This window comes from Protopterus annectens, chromosome 16.part0, assembly GCF_019279795.1.
Source record: "Protopterus annectens isolate FY-2018-M chromosome 16.part0, PAN1.0, whole genome shotgun sequence".
NCBI classification, from domain to species: Eukaryota; Metazoa; Chordata; order Ceratodontiformes; family Protopteridae; genus Protopterus; species Protopterus annectens.
The window spans coordinates 442,484,527-442,504,285 of NC_056750.1; the positions used below are offsets into that span (position 1 = coordinate 442,484,527).

The following is a 19,759-nucleotide window of genomic DNA, read 5'->3' on the forward strand; positions in this document are numbered from 1 at the left end:
TAAACTGCATTCTTTGCTTGGACACAGTAGCGATTAAGAAGACAAAGCAGAAAATACAACACTTTTGTACCACCATTTACTTATTTATTTTTGCTAAGGTCTGATTTTAAGCAGCTAGATGCTTGTAGTTCAGTTACACTTTTTAGAGATGTATATACATAGAAAAAAACTCTTCATTGTAGGTTGTATTGGATGAGACTTTGTTTGTAGGCAGTGATTGTTTTAGAAATGACTAATGGCCGGCCCAGTTGCTGTGATCACTGAAGAATGAGAATGCCTTACTAGAAGTGTTGGGACATGGGCCAGTAAATAAGGGCCAGGGAAGGTGAAAGCATAACATGGAGATGGTACCACAAGCTTAAGTTGTAGCATTATATGAGGAGTCGTTAAAGCCATATATAAAATGATAATGAATTTTACAGAAGAAAAATTTGGCTTTGGAAAGTAGAAAGCGAATGATGGACTGCCTTTTCATATTGGTTGTAATGGTTCTAACAGTAAGCTGGAATATATTTCTTAGCAAATTTTGCTAGATTTTGAAGTGTGAATAAGGAGTTTTGAAATTGTAGCCAGGAAAGATGTTGGCATGAGATCATAAAATGGAAGAGATGTGCATATAATTTTTCAGTGTATGGGCTTGCAAATATGGAATAGAGGAGTGAAATTGCTGTGCAATGCATTCTTGACTCATTACTTAATCCATACTTTGCTTCTGCATTCTAAATGTCCACCACTCTCTCACTCCACAGAGCGTTTCCCATAAAATGTTTTGAATTGCCTCCCTTCTGTCAATATGTAACTTTTTCCTTCCGCAGTCATTCCCCTTCATCTCCAACCGGTGTTTATATTAGTAATGCAAAACGTGGGTGTGATACTCGGACTAGGTGAGGCATGTGCAAGCAGTGGGAGTTGGTTAAAAAAATGACATTAAAACATTATAGGCTATTCGAAACTGTTGTAGTATATAAATGTTTATTTAGTAAATCAGTTGTGAATATTAGCAATATTTTTCATATCTGCATTAATACTGTATAAGTTGTGTGAACAAATGGTGATATCTTATTCAGCATAGGATCACTGAGCAGGGGCATTTGTTTATTTATTATTAAGTAAAGAAACATTTTCTTACTTAGATATAATTAAAATACCCTGAACTGAATAGAAATTGATAGGCATGGTGGATGTACACAGTATCTGCCGTTTAAAAGTTACTTTTTTTAAGCTAAAAGTCAACACAGTATGTTAACGATTATGTCCAACACATAAGCTAACTAAAATGAGTTAGCAGTGCTGAACATAGTAACATTTTTTAAAATTAAATTGGCACTTTTCCGTTATCGGGGCAACACTGTTAATGCGATCTTTCAGCTTTAATCCAGTCCCCTACCTCATGTCTAAGTAAAAAGTATTACTTTGAATAATTAATGAATTTGTAGTAAATAACTTTTAATTCAGACTTTCACACACATCTGCTTGACAGAGGTGTTAAGGTACTACATTACAGCTGAACGATCACATTACAGTGTTGACCCGATAAGTTAGAAAGATGGAAAGTATAAAATACAGCAAAACATCAAATTAAGGCAACTGTCCTGTTTTTATTTTCTCCACAGCCATCAGATGGTGATATGTACACCACAATTACTGCATATAATCAACTATGTCCCTATGGTGAACATGTAAAAAGACGTAATCATGCTGAATGTATGTAATCCGACAGATTCCCGTTCTCCTTCAGACATGTGAAATTATGTTACAAAGACAACTCTTACTATGTCATGACTGTAATCGCTTTGTCGCAGATGCATGATGGCAAGGAACTTTAAGTACAGATTTGGATGTGGATTTCTTTGAATACAACGTTTTTTAGTATGCATGATTTGCCTACAATGTAGAACTACCCATAATAGTACTCAATTACTGTTGTTATGATTCTGTTATCGGGCAAACACTTTCAAATCGTTTCCTCAGCTCCGAATCTACTGGTGAATCCTGTTTGCTTTTTGATGTTAATCTTAACAGAAGTGTGTGAAATTATTAAATGGATAATATTTTTAAAAACAAAACTGTAAGTTACATACACCTGTTAAGATTAACATTCCAAAAAAAAAGGTTTGACACTGGATTCGGAATTCAAGGAACTGCTTTGGAAAAGTACCATTAAATTTTGTTGACTGGTCATGGATCTCCTTGGAGTTGTGGGCCCTGGGCAACCATTCAGATTGTCCTTCAGTATTGCCTGCTTGGTCTGAGTGAAAGTTAGCTTTATATTATCAGTGATAGACGAGGGCTGCTGTCTGGTGATCAGCAACACTTCCACCAATTTACATGTGCTGCCATTTGATATTTAAAGGGCAGCTGATCCTAACAGCATATTGGAAATGCACAGTGCTGCCATTATTAGAACAGTATAGTACACAGTTGCTTTCCATTGTTAATGATCCACTTTAATATAATTGATTAGTGATTGTGGCTAAAAGTCACTTTTTGAAAGGTGAAATATCAGCAATCCATAATATTACCTGTATTATGCTAATACTCTTATGTGTTCACAACGAAACCAGCAGCCTTTTGCATTTGAATAACAGACGTTTTTAATAAAAAGATAGAATTCATAAAGACAAATAAATATACAAGCAGGTTATATCCCTGCACAGGGAATAACAAATTATATCTTAAATTGGTAGATTGCAAAACAGAAAATGCTAACTACATCCTGCCACTAAGTAGGGAGTAAAGTAGTTTGTGACTTTATCCTTCAGCATTTGCTGTTAACACACTATGTACAAACGTTTGAGACCACTGACCTTTGAAAAGCAGATTGTATTCCTATTTATTTGCAGTCCATTCAGAAATATTTTACTGCCTCTTTTTAAAGTCTTATCACATCCATAGTCCCATCAAAGAGGAAAGTGCAATCATCTTTGCTTTGTTCTTCCTCCAATTTAGGTGCAGATCTAAACAGATTTATCTTTTTAAAACAAAGATTCTTTATCAGAGTTCCATTCCAAATAAGGTAATGCAGGTTCTGACAGGATGTAAGGTATGTCTGAAAACAGTTCCATTCTAGTAAACACGCCTGCATCATTGCTGAAATAACAATTATAAATTTCACATGTGTTTTCTACATTTTACATCTTTGCTGCAGCAATACAGAAAAGAACAGTTATAGGCTTTATCTAACTCTTTTGACTTTGCAGCCTTGCATTTTTAAAGTTGTGCAAGACAATAAATGGTACTTATGTATTTTCGCAGCCATATTTTGAAGTTGACCTAATTTGTAATGTTATAGTAAAAAGGGGTATGATATGTCCAAATTACTTTGATATCAAATTGCTTCTGGGATAGGAACAGGAATAATGGAAAAATTCCTCTTCCTTTAGCGCCGTAACTGAATGCCAGATTTTGTTAAGCCATACAGTAGCAGCTTGCCATTAATGGCAGCTACTCAGGGTTATGATTAATGTGCTTATGTGATCAACATCCATTTCAACTGGTTTAAAGTTTCAGGTCTTTCCTAAATTTGCTGTAGGATTTTGTAGCCCCGTAAACAGTGGATTTTATTGGTGCGAATCATTAAGGATAAAAATGTCAAGTGAGAAGTTGGGAGCTTTGAATGAAAGAACACACACTCGCACACGCACCTTTCCGTACTTAACTGTAGTTTGATGTTGGAATTCAGAAATACATAACTTGACTGTCCTCCCTGTTTGCTCTTTCAGATTATCAGGAAAATGGCAATCACAAAGTACTTTTCACTCAACCTACCTGGTTCAAACATGCAAAACAAATAATTTCACGTTTCAGGAATGCGCTCCTGTTTTCTCTATTTACATAGCGGAAATGGTACAAGTAAACATAACGGTACGTTTTGAAGTCGAAAAATAAATCCTCCCAAATAAAACTGCATAAGTGTATACATGTGCATACACAGACAGTCAGCAATTCACCATGTTCGAAATATGGTTGTGATAATACGTAAGTACCCAATAAATGTATTATGATTCTTACTGGTAGAAGAATATTTTCAGAAACATACTACTTGGGACCAGATTCCCAAAAGACCTGCTCTGGGTATAAGTGACTTTGGTGAAAAGCTCATCTATAAAGCAGACTTGCATCAGAGTAAATCACTTACATACAGAGCAAGTTCTTTGGAATCTGGATCCTAGTGTCTTGAGATTTTGCATAGTTTTTACATGTTGGTATTTCAATAGGTCTGGTAATCATTGTTTGCTTACAGATGGTTCCCGACCTCATGGCACTTATATTTGCCAGTGTTGCAAACAGTGTAGATATTTGTTTAATGGTCAAACTTTTATTATTAAAAATTCTGGTAGGGTTTTAGATAGTAAGGTTAGATTTACCTGTAAATCCAAAAATGTTGTGTGTTTAGCTTATGCCGACATTTGTAGGGCTTTTTATGTTGGCAAGACCAGTATTATCAGAAAGAGTCTAAAAACATGCATTAGTAATTAGGAAAAACGATATAAACAGTGCCTTTGGTCAGCATAGTCCGTGATTCTTTTAAAAAATATAGGTTTTTTGGTTTTATATACCTTATTTTGTCTAGATCAGGGTGGCAGTTTAATCAGAATGTTGGAATGTAAGGAAGCTAGGTGGAAGATTTTTTTTTAAATGCCAGTAAGTCCCCCGGTCTTAATGTAAACATTAATATTAAATTCTTTATAAAGATCGCATGTAATTAATAGATGTTTGTACTGTTCATTTCTTATTGGTTTATTATTAGCATGTGATGCTTATGTGAGGTTCTAAATATTCAGTGCTTGGTATTGTATTTGGTCTGATGAAGTTCTTAATTATGTATTAAAGAACAGAAGCGCTTACCAAAGCAGTTTTATTTATTTGTTATCGTCTAGTGGCTGTTTTTGTGGTTAACTGCACACTGCATGGTGGTGGTTATATTTTTTCATTTGTTGGTTCACTTTGTTGGCTGTTTGTATGTTTCTATAATATGAAACAAAGTTTAAAGTTTAACTCTTGGTACACGCAACTGACTTCAAAAAGCATATGATATTCAAATAAAGATTACTGCTATTTACTTATTGCTACTTGTATGGTAATAATTATACAGTTTCAATTAAAGGAGCATTTTATTGGTAATGTTGCAAAATACAGTATACTCTGAATTTATAATACATTAGAAAAATGCATGCAAGACTTTAGTACCAAGATGCTTCATCATACCAGAGTTACAGAAAAAAAGAATATAAAGGATTTTTAACTGTATAAATGGGCAAATTAGTGGCAATGTGCAGTAACTGCTGTATTAAAAGAGACAGTCACGTTTCACAATTAAAACTAGTGAACAGAATGACTTTTGTGAAAATAGTAAAGTGGTGCAGCAAGCAAAATGAAACAGATTTTTACCTGCTGCTCAATATGTGTTTCCACAGAAGTATTGCAGGTGCATTGTAGTTGCTTAAATGTAAAAGGCCATCACTGGCTGAAATAAAAGTCTTGTTAGCTTTAAGAAAGCAAATAGACACATCTGTTGCATAGGTTCACGTGTTGTTATTTATATTAAAAAAAAAAAAACAGTAGTGCAGTGAGCAATATTGTTACCTCATTGCCAGACGTTTTCTGGTTCCATTCTCAAATGTGATGCCTTCTCCATGGAGTTTGCATGCCTTTTGTGTTTGTGTGGGCTTTCTCTAGGAACCCAGGTTTCTGCTACATCCCAAAAGACACGTGGTAGGTATTGTCAACTGTAAATTGTCTGTAGGTGTGTGATTGCAGTGTGTGTATATGTGATGTGCAGTGCGTGTATGTGACATGGAAGAATGACCTGGCAATTTACTTCCATTCCATACTTGTCTATGAAACTTTGTGGTCATAACAAGAGTTGGATGAAACTCAACAGGTTTGGATGGATGAATTTTAAGTGATTGATGCCTACTTAAAGAAACTAAAAAAGGTGTTTCAGGTCAAGGTTAGCATAAAAATAGGTGCAAGGCTTAAGGGGTGACACATTAGGGATTGAGACTGTGTAATGGGTGATTCCTGTGCTTTTCATTTAAAGGTCAAGTTTAAAGTATTTGGGGAATTTTTCCTGTCCTCAAGTTAAACCCGTCGTAAATTTAGTTAATGTAATCAGCAATGGGAGACAAAGACTCCTGCAGAAATCATCCAGAATTTTTTTAATGTCTATTTTATTTTATTTATTTATTGGCAATACCATTCTTATATGATCACCCTTATGAGTGTCAGTTCGGTCTACCAGCCTATAAGAATATGGAGGAATTCAGAAGAAAGCTCTCAGAAAGATCTCTATGGTGAGGCAAAGTAATATGATTGACACTAAAGGAGGTAAACCTCTTCTCACTTGAAATCAGAAGAGACAGGAGACATGAAAATACTGTACAAGATCATGTCAGGAATATATGAGAGGGTCATTCTGAGAAGGAGAGGCAGAGGAGAATGGAGAGAGCATGGGCAGAACATTATAGGAACTAGCTACCACCTGGATTTCTGAAAGAACTTTTTCACAGGGAAGGCTTGAGAGCCTGTGGAATGGACTACTGCAGTGAGTGGTGGAGAGGGAGCCCAAAGAGGCATTCAAGAGGGCATGTTGGAAGGTAGGGTTGGAAGGAGGTAAATGTTAGGGCACTTAAAAGGAGCAGAATAGGAATATACACACTTCTTCTGACTATAACAAGTGTAATTAGTTCATAGGTAGGTACTAGGCTATTGGCCCAAGGGCCTACGTAAGCCTAGCCAGCAAGGTTCCATGGCTTACTCTACCCAAGAAAGTTATTTTCCTGTGCCACTGTCGAGCAGAGACACAGAAGTGATCCCCGGGGTGTATTTGGGTACAATTGCTTCATTACTCGCAAAAATGTGCAAATTATTCAATATTGATCTGGATGAGGCAGGAATTATAAAAGAATAAAAAAGCTGTGTGTGTGTGCACTACACGTTAATGTCTTTGATGTTGTTAGAGAAGATTGAGCTATTGAATGAGTTGGGATGCCTCTCTCACTAGGTCTTTCTGCAGTAAAAGCTGGTAAAAATCTACTGCACATAGGTGCAGTGGATATAAAAAGTATATACACCCCTGTTAAAATGCCAGGTTTTTGTTATGTAAAAAAATTAGACCACAGTGAATCATTTCAAAACTGTTCCCACCTTTAATGTGATCTATAACCTGTACAATTCAATTGAAAAACAAAAAATCTGTCAGGGGGAAAAATATAAAAAATAAAAAATGTACAATACCCTAGTTGCATAAGTGTGCACACCCTTAAACTAATACTTTGTTGTGTGTGTGTGCACCCTTAAATTAATACTTTGTTGAAGCACCTTTTGATTTAATTACAGCATTCAATCCTCTTGGGTACACATCTGCCATCAATTAAAGGGACTGATTAACCCCAAATTAAGTTCAGTACTAGTAGGGTTTTTCTGACATTTACTCAGTTGCCTGCTACAGCAAAAGCCATGGTTCGCAGAGAGCTTACAAAGCATCAAAGGGATCTCTTTGTTGAAAGGTATCAGTCAGGAGAAGAGTACAAAAAAATTTCCATAGCATTGGATATACCATGGAACACAGTGAAGACGGTCATCAAAAAGTGGAAAAAATATGGGACAACAGTGACGTTGCAAAGAACTGGATGGCCCTTTAAAATTGATGAAAAGACGAGACAAAAACTGGTCAGCGAGGCTGCCAAGAGACCTACAGCAACACTGAAGTAGCTGCAGGAATTTTTGGCAAGGACTGGTTGTGTACTACATATGACAACAGTCTCCCATATTCTCCATATGTCTGGACTATGGGGTAGGGTTGCAAGATGGAAGCTTTTTCTTACACAGAATAACATCCAGGCTTGGCTATCATTTGCAAAACAATGCATCAAGTCTCCCAAAAGCATGTGGGAAAATGTGTTATGGTCTGATGAGACCAAGTTTGAACTTTTTGGCCACAATTCCAAAAGGTACTTTGGCACACAACCACTTTGCATCACCAAAAGGAGACAAGGTGGTGGGAATTATGAACAGTTCCAAATACCAGTCACTTTTGGCCCAAATTCTTCAGGCGTCTGCTAGAATGCTGAAGGTGAAGAGGAATTTCACCTTTCAGCATGACAATGACCCCAAACATACATCCAAATCAACAAATCAACAAAAGAATAACTTCACCAGAAGAAAATTAAAGTTTTGGAATGGTCCAGCCAGAGCCCAGACTTAAATCCAATAGAAAATCTGTGTGGTGACCTGAAGAGGGCTGTGCAGAAGAGATGCCCATGCAATTTGACAGATTTGGAATGCTTTTGCAAGAAGAGTCAAGATGTGCCTTGCTGTGATAGACTCCTACCCAAGAAGACTGAATGCTTTAATTAAATCAAAGATGCTTCAACAAAGTATTAGTTTAAGGGTGCACACACACAACAAAGTATTAGTTTAAGGGTGTGTACACTTATGAAACCAGCGTACTGTCTGTTTTTTATTTTTATATTTTTTCCCCTAGCAGATTTGTTTGTTTTTCAATTGAATTGTACAGGTTATAGGTCACATTAAAGGTGAGAAAAGTGAAATGATTTATTGTGGTGTCGTTTTATTATATCACAAAAACCTGGCATTTTAACAGGGGCATGTACACTTTTTATATCCACTGTAGGTGAAGTAAATAAGCTATGTGTATATTGACCAGCTATAGGTAGTCAGAATGACATGCTAAGAACTAAAGAAAAATAATTTAATGTATAGTCTACCTACACATGCAGACACACATATACACACACACATGCATGCATACCTGTATCTGTGTGTACACACACACACACACACATGATGAGTGCTTAACATGATTTTGATGCCTGAAGATGTGAAAAGGCTCTCTGATTTGCCCCCTTCCCCAGTGTGCAGAAGTCTTAGAAGTAAAGCATTTAGAAGTAGGGAGTATTTGGGGTTGCAGGTGGCCCATGGAAAAAATGTTAAAAGTCCCATTTTCAGAGTTTCATTCAGTGAATAACAAGTCAGCATGTGTGTGTGTGTGTGTGTGTGTGTGTGTGTGTTTATATATAACTATTTGTTAGAAAGAGAAGATCACAAATATCTACACTAATTTTCTGGGAAGGCTGTGATAGGAGTGGAAATGTAATGGTAATCAAATAACATGTTATGTGTTTATTTGGACACCAAGCTTAGTACTAACTACAGTAATATTACCTGTTTGTTTGTTTGTCTTTTGGCTTTTCCCGGTTAGGGGTCGCCACAGCGGAACTCCGGTCCGCTAATGATTGGCAGTAGATTTTTACGTGCTGGCTTGCCAGGCCTAATTGCCAAAATCCAGTTGACAGTGGTGCGTGTTTTAGTGGGTGTTATTTTTCGTTGTGTTAGTAGTTAGGCTAGACCATAGATATTATATCAGGATGGCTATGAAGGCCAGGATTGTTTGTAACAGTTAATATTAAATTTGCATATAATTAGTATCACCAAGCTGAAGCTGGCAGTAAGTCGATGTATAAACTTATCAGCTGCTGAAGGGGAATTATTTTGACAGTGTACATGGCCCATCTACTGTCTCTGTTACTGTTTGGTTGAATGGCTATAATGACTGTCTCTGTAGTAGCAGGAGCTGATAGTTGTAGGAGCCTGTAGAGTATACTAGTCACTCCAAGAGACTAGGATAGAGCACAACATGCTCTGTTGTTTGTGTAGTCTCACATACATGTAGTGTAGTTTGAAGTTGTGATTCTATGACTCAGGGAAGACTGGGATGGCTGGTCAGTAGTACGCTGTTCAAGCATTGAGGTTTTGTGTTTTTTTTTTTTTTTTTTGTATATGCTTTAGACATTCATTTGGCAGTTTTAATGGTGTGTTTATAATTACGAAGGCTGCATGAAGGGATGTGAGCATGGTGTAAAGTAGTTAGGATATATATCACCACAGTATAAAATTAATTTTATTGGAATGATAAAGTAGTATTTTAGTTTTCTAAGGCATTGCTTGAAAAAGTTAAGGGTTTGTACAGCTCGAGGGTGTGATGAGAGGAATCCAGTGTCTGTTTTGCTTTGACATATAGTGAAGTCAATAGTCTGTTTAAAGAACTGTGTTTTGAAAAAAAAAGTATGCATTTTGGAAAAGGTTTGCATTTGGTAGGCAGTAGTGAAGCATGAGGGCTTCTAATTTAAAGGAAGGTGAAGGGTTACAGTGTTATATTCATACACACACGCAGTTTACAAAGCAGAGTCAAGTACCCATCCTTATAGGGCAAAATAAGTCAGGCCTGGGATCAATTTAAGGGTATCCTTCCAGGCCTCAAGATCTGCCTTAAAAGAAGCAAGTGTATTGCTCTGTTTAAATGCAACAGACGCTTATTCAGGAGATGTGGATGTACTACAATCCATTGTGTCTGGCTTATTTGTTGAATGAAATTCAAGTCTGTAGTTTGTGTGTGTGTTATACTGTTTGTTTTGGTGAGGTTTAGGAAACCAAGGAGTGTCCTTAACAGCACAGACTGCTGTAAATAAATCTCATAAGAGTCTGTAAGAGACAGATTACATATGAACAGAACTTCAATCCTGTCTTGGTAGATGAAGGGTTTTGGTCTGGTGATCTTTTTAGGAATCTGGTGTCTTTCTAACTATGTGCTATGTTTGGATAGATACATACATACACCCACACATACTAAAAGTGGCATTATATTCTGGTCAGGGCAGAGTATACTGTAATTCTGACATCTTTTGATATGGATAAGATGCCTTTATTTATTAACTGGGCCAGATAGGATTTCCCAACTACTATTGCTACATGATGGTCAAAACCTAGGAAGTTGTGTACAAAGGTGCTGAGATATCTGACAACCTTATAATTCTGATGTGGAGTGCTACCTAAATTTGTTTGCCAAATGTGACAATGTTACACTTCTTTGCATTTAATTTAAGCCCTTTGCTAATGTTCCCAAGATTTATATGGTTTAGCCTTTCTGTAATATCACAGTATTGTTTGCTGAGTGAACAAAACCAGTCTTACATTCATTGGCAAATTTAGTTAGCTATATAGCTGGGTTACCCTGTCAGAGGTCTGAGAAGTACATTCCAAACAGTAAGGGTCTCAGTACTGAACCCTTGGAAATGCTTGTCAACTTTTTTGCTTTCTGAGGTGGCACCTGCTACTTAAATACACAAGTTCCTGCTGACAGACAGTTTGCCATACTTTTTACAACATAAAACTCTATATTTAAGCTTATTTACAATTCTATCATGAAGAATAGTATCAAAGGCCTTGCTTGAACTTTGTGGCCTCTATCTACAGATTCCGTGACTTCCTCAAAGAAGTTTACTAAATTAAGAAGACATGATCTTCCTTTAACAAAACCATATTGTAAAGGGCCTAGCACTATACAATTTTTGTGCAATTAGCACAGTTGATTATGGCTATGAGCCGTTAACGACCTGGCTCCTCTAATACCAGGGCTTGATTCCCTTTGCCTCCTTTATGATTCTATGTAAGTCCCTTAACCAGACAGTGGTCCTGGGTTGAGCCTAAATAAAGTTCCATGTGGATCAGTGCTCTACTCCAGTTAAGTACAATCAAACATCTCTATGAACAGTCTTGCATTTTGGAGAATGGCCAAACAGACCATAGCAGAATATATGTCTTGACATAGCTATCCCTTTAGCAGGCTTAGTTTGTTCTTAATCACAGTGCTTGACCACTTAAAAATGGCTGAAGGTGATCTACATGGAGTCAGTAATATTGTTGCTAAGGGCAGTATTTGCATTAAATGGCTTGCCTGAAAAAATTGCCAGTCTTAGATGGCAACAGCTGAAAAAAAAAAGTAATTTGTGAAATAACATGGTGTTAAACATATATCTACAGCGGAACACCCATTTTCTGGTGAATTGGATACAAAATTTATTGAAAGACTTGATAAAACTGTTAGAGATGAACCCCCTGCAGCACAGGATAAATAATTTTCTTTTGTGTTTATGCTTATACTTTACCACTGCTGTACCAGCAATCCTGTTGCTGAAGAGAAAACTGCATTCCAGGTGGAACGTATTGAAACTTTTTTCTTCAGAAAAAACTATACAGAACACTGTCAGCACATAAATGAGAGAAGCTGAGAAGTATTACTATAGGTCAGAAAGTGATGGTGACCTGAATCTATAAGACTAGAAAATGGCAAATGGGCAGATTATTTAAGCTGTCCTTCCCCAAGGGTCCACTGTTAGCATAACACAGAATACCTCAAGAAGACACAAACCAATTAAGGAGTGAGTAGATGGACTTCTGCCAATTATTAAACATTTCCTTCATGCACATCAAGTGGTTGTTCATTATGTTACTATGGAACTGTTGCTTAACACCATCCTCTTGTTGACACCCGCCCCCCCAATATATCTTTATAGTCCAAAATGACGTGAGAAAAAAGGTGGATGACCCAGCCTATTTTTGTGGAGGGCAGCCTACCAGGTTTCACATACTAAAATTGCTAGATTTTGCCCAGAGAGAGAGAGGCATGATCAAAGTCTGTCAACTCTGAGTGCTAGAAATGCTGATTCTGCTACATTCCTAGTAGGGCATACTTCCAAATGATCTGTAGAGGTAACTGCTACTAGCAGAATGTGAACTTTGTGATGCTGTGTGAGTGTTTGCATGTGCATCCCCTGTATTTAGGAGGTTTACTTTTATTAAGAAATGGTATAATGCCCAGCTTCATGGTGTATTGGGATAAAGCCATGACCACATCCCAGATGATCTCTTCCATGTTTGTTTTTTTTTTTTTTTTTAACTTGAGGGACTGGGAGGAGGATGGGTGTGTTTAATGTTAGTTCACCCATCCTAGGGGGAAGTATTCTTGGCTTGTTGCTGCATTGGTGACACCTGTGGGAATGCAGGTGTTTCACCACAACACAGAGAGGCTAGTGTGCCTGGCTGCAAGCTGTGTGCTCTTGGTTGGGAGGTTGTACATGTATGGAATCACTCATGCTTCTCCAGAGGCAGTTAAAAGACCTTGCTGGCTGCAGAGGATGGGGTGGGGATAGGATACTCTTGCAGGATCTGTAGATTGGCCTACTCTTTGACATCTAGTTCTTCTTGTCACCGGGGAAAGAATGGGCCACTGGCTTTCACCCTAATAATGAATGGGCCAGTTAGGTGCACAAAAGGGAGCCACTGGGTAGATCTTGTGGACAAAAAATGGTGTAATGGACTACAATTGTAGGGAATGAGGAGGCCAAATTATAGGCCATGGAAAATCTGTATGATCCATGTCAGGGAGGGAGATGCACAGTTTAGTCAACATGACTTTACCAAGTCACAATCATTATTTATTTTTATTTACTGTTTGATAACCAGATAAGTGGGCTGGTTTGAAGACGTTTTTCAGCCATGATCTTGGCAGAGAAAGGCACAAAGCAGAAGAAAATATGCTTACAAAGTTACAGATCGCAACATTGAAATATAAGCAAAGAACATACATTTCAGTGGTTTTAACTGAGTAGTTGTAATACAACAGCAGTGGAAATATTTAGGAAAACGGACATGAATAATTCTATTGGATGAAATGTGTGGTGAGCTAACAGCAGTAGTGGCTTGATGTAGCATTCTGTTCCTTTGTTTAGTTTTTGTTTGTTATTGTAAGTTTGGAGCTGTAGTACTACATATAGTGTTATCACTGTAACTATGTGCTTATATCCCCACATTTGCAGCAGCTATGTGCATTCTAGCATCATGTTGCTGTTTGTAAGTCATCTACATTGCAGGGATCCATTATGGATCTCTAGCCTTAAATAACAACTGTGTGTGGTTTTTAGATGTCATTGGCACAGTGAAGTAACTGCTTGTTCCTAACTTTGTACCATTAATTTTACTCATTCTGTGACTTTATATTTTTCTGATGGCATATTTGTCATTATCTTTATGTGTGTTAGTAAAAACCTCTCTTATTTCTCTTGCAGAAAGTTAAAAGTATGGCTCTGGATGACGTAGTTTTACTGAATGTGGACACTAATACACTGGAAACACCATTTGATGATCTTCAAAGTCTCCCAAATGACGTGGTTAGTTGAATCACTTAACTAATGAAGTGATATTTTGTTAAATCTACTCTGAAATTATTACTTCCTAAAGACGTTTACTATAGTAGGTTAAATTGTTGCAAGTTTGGTATTGAAGCTAAAAGGGTGAAGGTCCAGTATGAGCTCACTTTTGTTTGTAGTTCAGTGTACTTTTTAGTTTCAGTCTAAGGGCTTGTTTTTCTATGGCAACATAATTGTCAAAGCCAATTTCATTCTTTCAAAATCCATTTTCATTACTGCTGTGGCTGGATCCTTCATTTAGTTATCTTCGCCCCAGTATTTAGCTACGATTCTTTTCTTCCTGCACTCATACCTTTTACTGTCCTTCCCATCCACTTCCACTTCTTTTTTTTTAATAAAGGAATGGTATTGTTGGCTAAATGGTTTTCACTTGGCAAGAAAGAGATGTGTCCAATTTGTGTCGCATCATATCAACACCACCTGCTACTGAAGTACTCTTAATTAGCAGATCAAAGAGAGATAACAGAGGTGATAAACTGCATCAGGCCAAGGAAAGACAGTAGCACACTTTGATCTAATCCAAGTTCTGTTGCAGGGGAAAGAAATTCAATTTGCCATTTCTTTATGATTCACTTTTCTTTTTCCCAATGATCTCTGTTATTTTATGTTTTATGAAAAAATATATAATGTTTTCAGTGTTATTTAAAGGTTCAGCTAGTAGAAAATGTGACTTTGATGTCAGATCTGGAAATTACTTTAAACTTTAAAGGTAGAATAGATAACAAAGAGCTGAAGAAAAGTCTAGTCATTTTGCGCTCTTTTACAAATATGACTTTTCCTTGCAGGACTGCAGAGCGAGTTCGTAAATGTTACATATAACTAGGTACTGTGCAGTGCAGTGCTTGTTTTCATGTTATTGTTTGAAGTATAATTGTTTCTGTGATCAAGTCCTTGTAGTATGTATTGCTTCCCCACAGCTCCACTAGAGAGACTTGGCATGACATTTGCAGTATTTAGTCTCTGAGGGCTGTTGCAGCATAAACACTGTCATTCCAGGCTTCAGCTGTTGAGAGTATTACTTGAAATTTGCTTAAGGAAAGAGCTACATAAGAATTTACAAAGTCATTTATTGTTCTACTTTTCCTATAGCTATGCATTTTCTAGACCTAGTATTATATTTTGCATTATTTAATCATTTGTGGTTTTGATTATAGTGATCACTTGTTTGTTACATGCATACAGATTGTATATAAAAGGCTATTTTACTAATCTACTATCAAGCCAAGGACTTTATTGGAGAGCAAATGCTATGTCAAAGCATACCTGAGAAATTGGATTCACGAGCAAAAGAACAAGTACCTAATAGCCAAGGGATGTTGCACTGATAATGTGCCCACTGCTAAAAAAGATGAGGAAAATAGACAAGAAGTATATGCAAGTCCCATTCTTTTAGCACAGAAGCAGCTAATATAATTAGAAGTTGTGACTTCAGCCTTCTTCCACTCTTCCATAAAGAACATTTACAAAAGTTATGGTGAATGTCAAACAGAATGAATTTATTTCTTTCTTTTGTTTACTAGGATGGTGTGCCTGGGAAAACAAGCCCTTTTTTGCAGCAGCCTGGGGTGAAAAGCTTGAAGAGTACAGTAGTAAACATAATAGCAAGTTAAATCAATAGAAATAGTAATACAGGCAGGACAGAAGTACTGAATTTTGCTATCTTTTGTCCTCATTACCTACTCAGATTGTTAAGTACACCTTGAGCTGTATAATTTTATTCTTATCTGTTTAATACAATATATAATGTTGCTTATGTCCTTCCTCCTTTCTGTTGTAGATACTTAAGTAAACTATGTAGGCGTGTGGCAACACAAAGGTGCTTGCAGGTGTAGGCTATGCCGTATCATTTTGTCAGATTTCTGTATTTTAACAACAGAGCTTGAGAGGTATTTGCATTTAGAAGTATCAGATGAGTGAATATAACATCAACAACTGCCATTTTTGCTGGCAGGTTTCTGTACTTGGGCTTATCAATGCTAGTAGCACAGTGGGGAAATGTCTCCTTTTACAACATGTAACAAAGTTGTATTTGTCTATTTTTATTTGGGATGCTGAGAGTACGCAATACTGCCTGAACAGTTTGTTTGTGTTTGGAGTTGTAAAAATGTATATTTAAGTTCACTAGCATCTGTCATTTCAGAGTCTGTTGTTGCTTTTACAAGTAACAGTTGTGTAAGTAATTTTTGCTCATCTGACACGGAACTCATGTTTGATTATGACAGCTACACAGAATCTTGTCTCTTTCTTTTGAACAAGAAAGTACAAATTTTATATTTTTTCTTAAAAATACTGACTGGGCAGTAAACTCCCAACATTTGCACTAAGTCAAGCACCTCATTCTGCAATTTGGTTGCAAGCCTACTTGGGCAGATGCAGAGTACAAGCTCATGCCAGTTTAACACTGTATCAAGGATCGCTGGCTGTTACTGGGTCTGCTTAATATCTGGTACATAGTGATATGCTAACCAGTAAGAACTATTGGGGAACAAAAGAAAGAAAGAATTACTTTGTATTGGAGAAAGCAAGAAATGTTAGTTATTGTTAAAGGACTTAGTAAATTACCTCTGGAGAAGGATATGAAATTTCTTAAAGATGTGTTGTTTTCCTGACAGGAGATGACAATATAGTGAATGCTTCAAGAGAACTACAGTGTGCAAAGACAGCTCAGCTTTATTCTTAATTTGTGCAGTGATTTTTTTTTTTTCATTTATAATATGTAAAGTAGGTAAATACCCTTCTACTACTGTTTCTTCCCATCTGGTGCACCGAATGCCAGGAATGATTATAACATAGCTACATCTTAGCAAGTATACAGTCCCCAGTGTGGTCAGCCATTTTGGCATTAACATCAGGTGTGCCAAAGAAGTTCTCACTTTCTGTTGGGTGGTTGTGAAAGTAGTCTCAATGCAGCTGTGAGTGAAGGTAACACAATAGTCTTGGACTGGTAAAACGGTGGGCATAGCCATAGGTTCATTTGTAGTGAAACTGTTTGGTATGGTTATCCATGGGCCAAAGTAAGAAAGGTGTGCTGACATGTACAGTCTGTGCTCCCCTTTCTGCAGATTGCATATCAGAAGTACTACTAATACTATTTCATCGTTTATATCTGTGCTGCAGGAGTCAACACCCTCACCATAAATGAACCACTCTACTACTGAAAGAAGGTCTTTCACAGCGTTTCTAAAAGTGTTAATGTATGATAATCTTTTATTTTCTGTTGTTTCAGTTGATGCCTCACATTGTCACACTTTATTTAAGTTTGTTTAATAAGGTAGTACACACTGATCACAGGAGACCATTTGCAGGCAGTTTGCCACTCATTTTAGCTGTAAAACCCCTTTGTGCTATAGGAAGAAGGTGCTTCTGCACATTGCAGATCAGCATTTTGTCATAAATTAATACTCATTTATGATCTGTCATTCATTAACACTGTACTCTGTAGGTGCATTTGGTTCTTCTTTTCGTTACATTATTATATTCTCGTTTTATTTTGTGTCATGCATTCTGCTGACTTGTCATGTACTGTGTTGTACATTTTCAAAAAGAAAGGTTGGGAGGTACATTTTGATTGCACTAATCCACATCCTAAATATCACTGAATCAGAGCAATGAGCTTCCCGTTGCTTGGTCTGTGGTGCATTACATTATTTTATTGTCTCTTTTATTTACCTTACAAAATGTCGAAATGTGTTATAAAAAGTACAGGAACTTTGTGTAGGGGCCTTGAGTGTGGGGCACCATGAGTGGAATATGTAACCCAACCCCCATGGGCAGGGCATTGATATATGCTGTTCTCACCATGCCTAGACACTCCACACACACTGTATTTGTAATAACATCATAGCTGTGACCAGAGACCGGGATGTATATCCTCTCAAGTCCCATGTTTTGTTATTTTAAAATCAAAGCGGTATTAAGTACCAACCGGTCCCATTTCCTCCACTAGTAATAGTGCCTTTGGTGTTTCAGTCCATGTGTCTGTTTAAAATAAATAAATCTGTTAACATGCCCAGTGTTCCCCCTATAAAGATAACAGTCGACGAATGTATCAGTGACTTCTGTAGACATTTACTTCAGCACTAAGTGTACCGGCAACATTTTCTCTTAGAGATGATTTAAGTTATAATTGAACTGAAACAAGAAATGTTCATTCCACACTGAACTGGCTGAAATGAAAAAGCAGAATATTAACCAAAGAATCAGATTCACTAAAAATGTCTGCACTGTCGATTGAATATTGTCTGTGTATACAGTTTCAAGTGACATGTTTAAGTTTTCTTCTAATGTGTTTTTTGTTAAATAGATAAGCAAACTGATTAATTCCAGAAATTTTCAAACTACAACCAGGGCCATTTCAACCTTCAGTGTTTGGAAAGAAACCAGAATATCTGAATAAAAAAATCACGTTTACTCAGCACAGTGAGAATGTGTAAGCTCCACAAACAGAGTAAACAGAACTCAGAATTGAACACTCATACCTTGGCGATTTGAGGCCTTAACCTGTGAGCCATCATGTTGGCCTGTAGTTATAAACATTCTGCGCCGTTCAAAATCCAGTATCCAATGTTGCCTTCTCTGGCTGGCTTCAACCTACTGGTTATCTGATCTATAGCCGCTTTTAGACACCAACCACAGCAAGTTATTTCATCTTAATATTTTGTAATGTCTGTAAAACCAATCAAAGCTACTGCAACAATCTTGTAGACTTAATAAACCAAGTGGGTAATAACTCTTATTTATATCTCCAATTAGCATACTGCCCCTGGCTTAGTTAAACCCCGTTGTTGGGCATGCTGTCCACTAAAACTAACAACATAGCCAGCTTTAGGTACCTGCAGTACCTGTGGCTTCAGGGGCCCCCTTAATCATCCTTGACTGTGTGGTGACCCCACAAAAGCTGCTGCTGATTGGGGAAAAATGAGGAGAAAAAATGTATTAATTTCCTGATTACGCTGTTTAACCTGAACAGGGATGTGATTGGACCCTGTTAGGATAAAGCTGGTAATGAACATGAGCAAGGTAAGCACTTGAAAAATCAACAGCCCAGAGTGACTGATCTCAGTGAATACCTTGGATTTTAAGAAGAGTTGATGTTTTTGATCTTCAGGAATGGTTTTGTCTTTCAGGGAATTTTGTTAGTGCTGGCAGACCCAAATACAATAACTCTCAACTTCTTTGATCAAGAATTCTGGGCAAAGCTGAAAATAATAGCAGAATAAAGGCTCAAAATCAGAAACACTTTTTAAATATTACTGTAATTCAGTTAAAAGTTAATAGAATAACACCTTTTGCATCAACATTTACTTTTTTGACAATGAGAAGTATAAAAATCTGATGTCTGGATTAATTGACTATAATCCCAAATAATTTACCAGCAAATCAAACTTTTTACAAAGGACGGAACAAAATTATGAACAAAATCAGGGAAGTAGGGTTGCCACCCCTCCGTTTTTTTTCCAGACTATCCAGAAATCAAACTCATTCTCTGGTAGTCCGGAAAACACTGTACAAACTCTGGTATTCTGTTTCAAAAAGAAAACAGACTATCGGAGTTTGTAAATCGGCTGATTTACTATGCTTTTTTACAGAAAAGCATAATAAAGCAGCCGAAAGCAGGCATCAGAAATGGGAATAGAGGGCGTTCCCCGCTAGGTGATGTAATTGTGATGTCACAAAAGAGGCAGAATGTG

General features: G+C 37.0%; 1 protein-coding gene across 4 annotated transcripts in view; it reads left to right on the forward strand.

Annotated features, from left to right (window-relative positions):
* The window catches only part of DENND1A (DENN domain containing 1A), a 4,751,104-nt gene that overhangs the window by 3,163,465 nt on the left and 1,567,880 nt on the right, over positions 1-19,759 (forward strand). For all 4 annotated transcript variants that reach the window (XM_044058260.1, XM_044058262.1, XM_044058261.1 and 1 more), the window contains exon 12: positions 13,929-14,030. In XM_044058260.1, the coding sequence (XP_043914195.1) occupies positions 13,929-14,030 (102 nt within the window). The remainder of the gene's footprint in view (positions 1-13,928; positions 14,031-19,759) is intronic.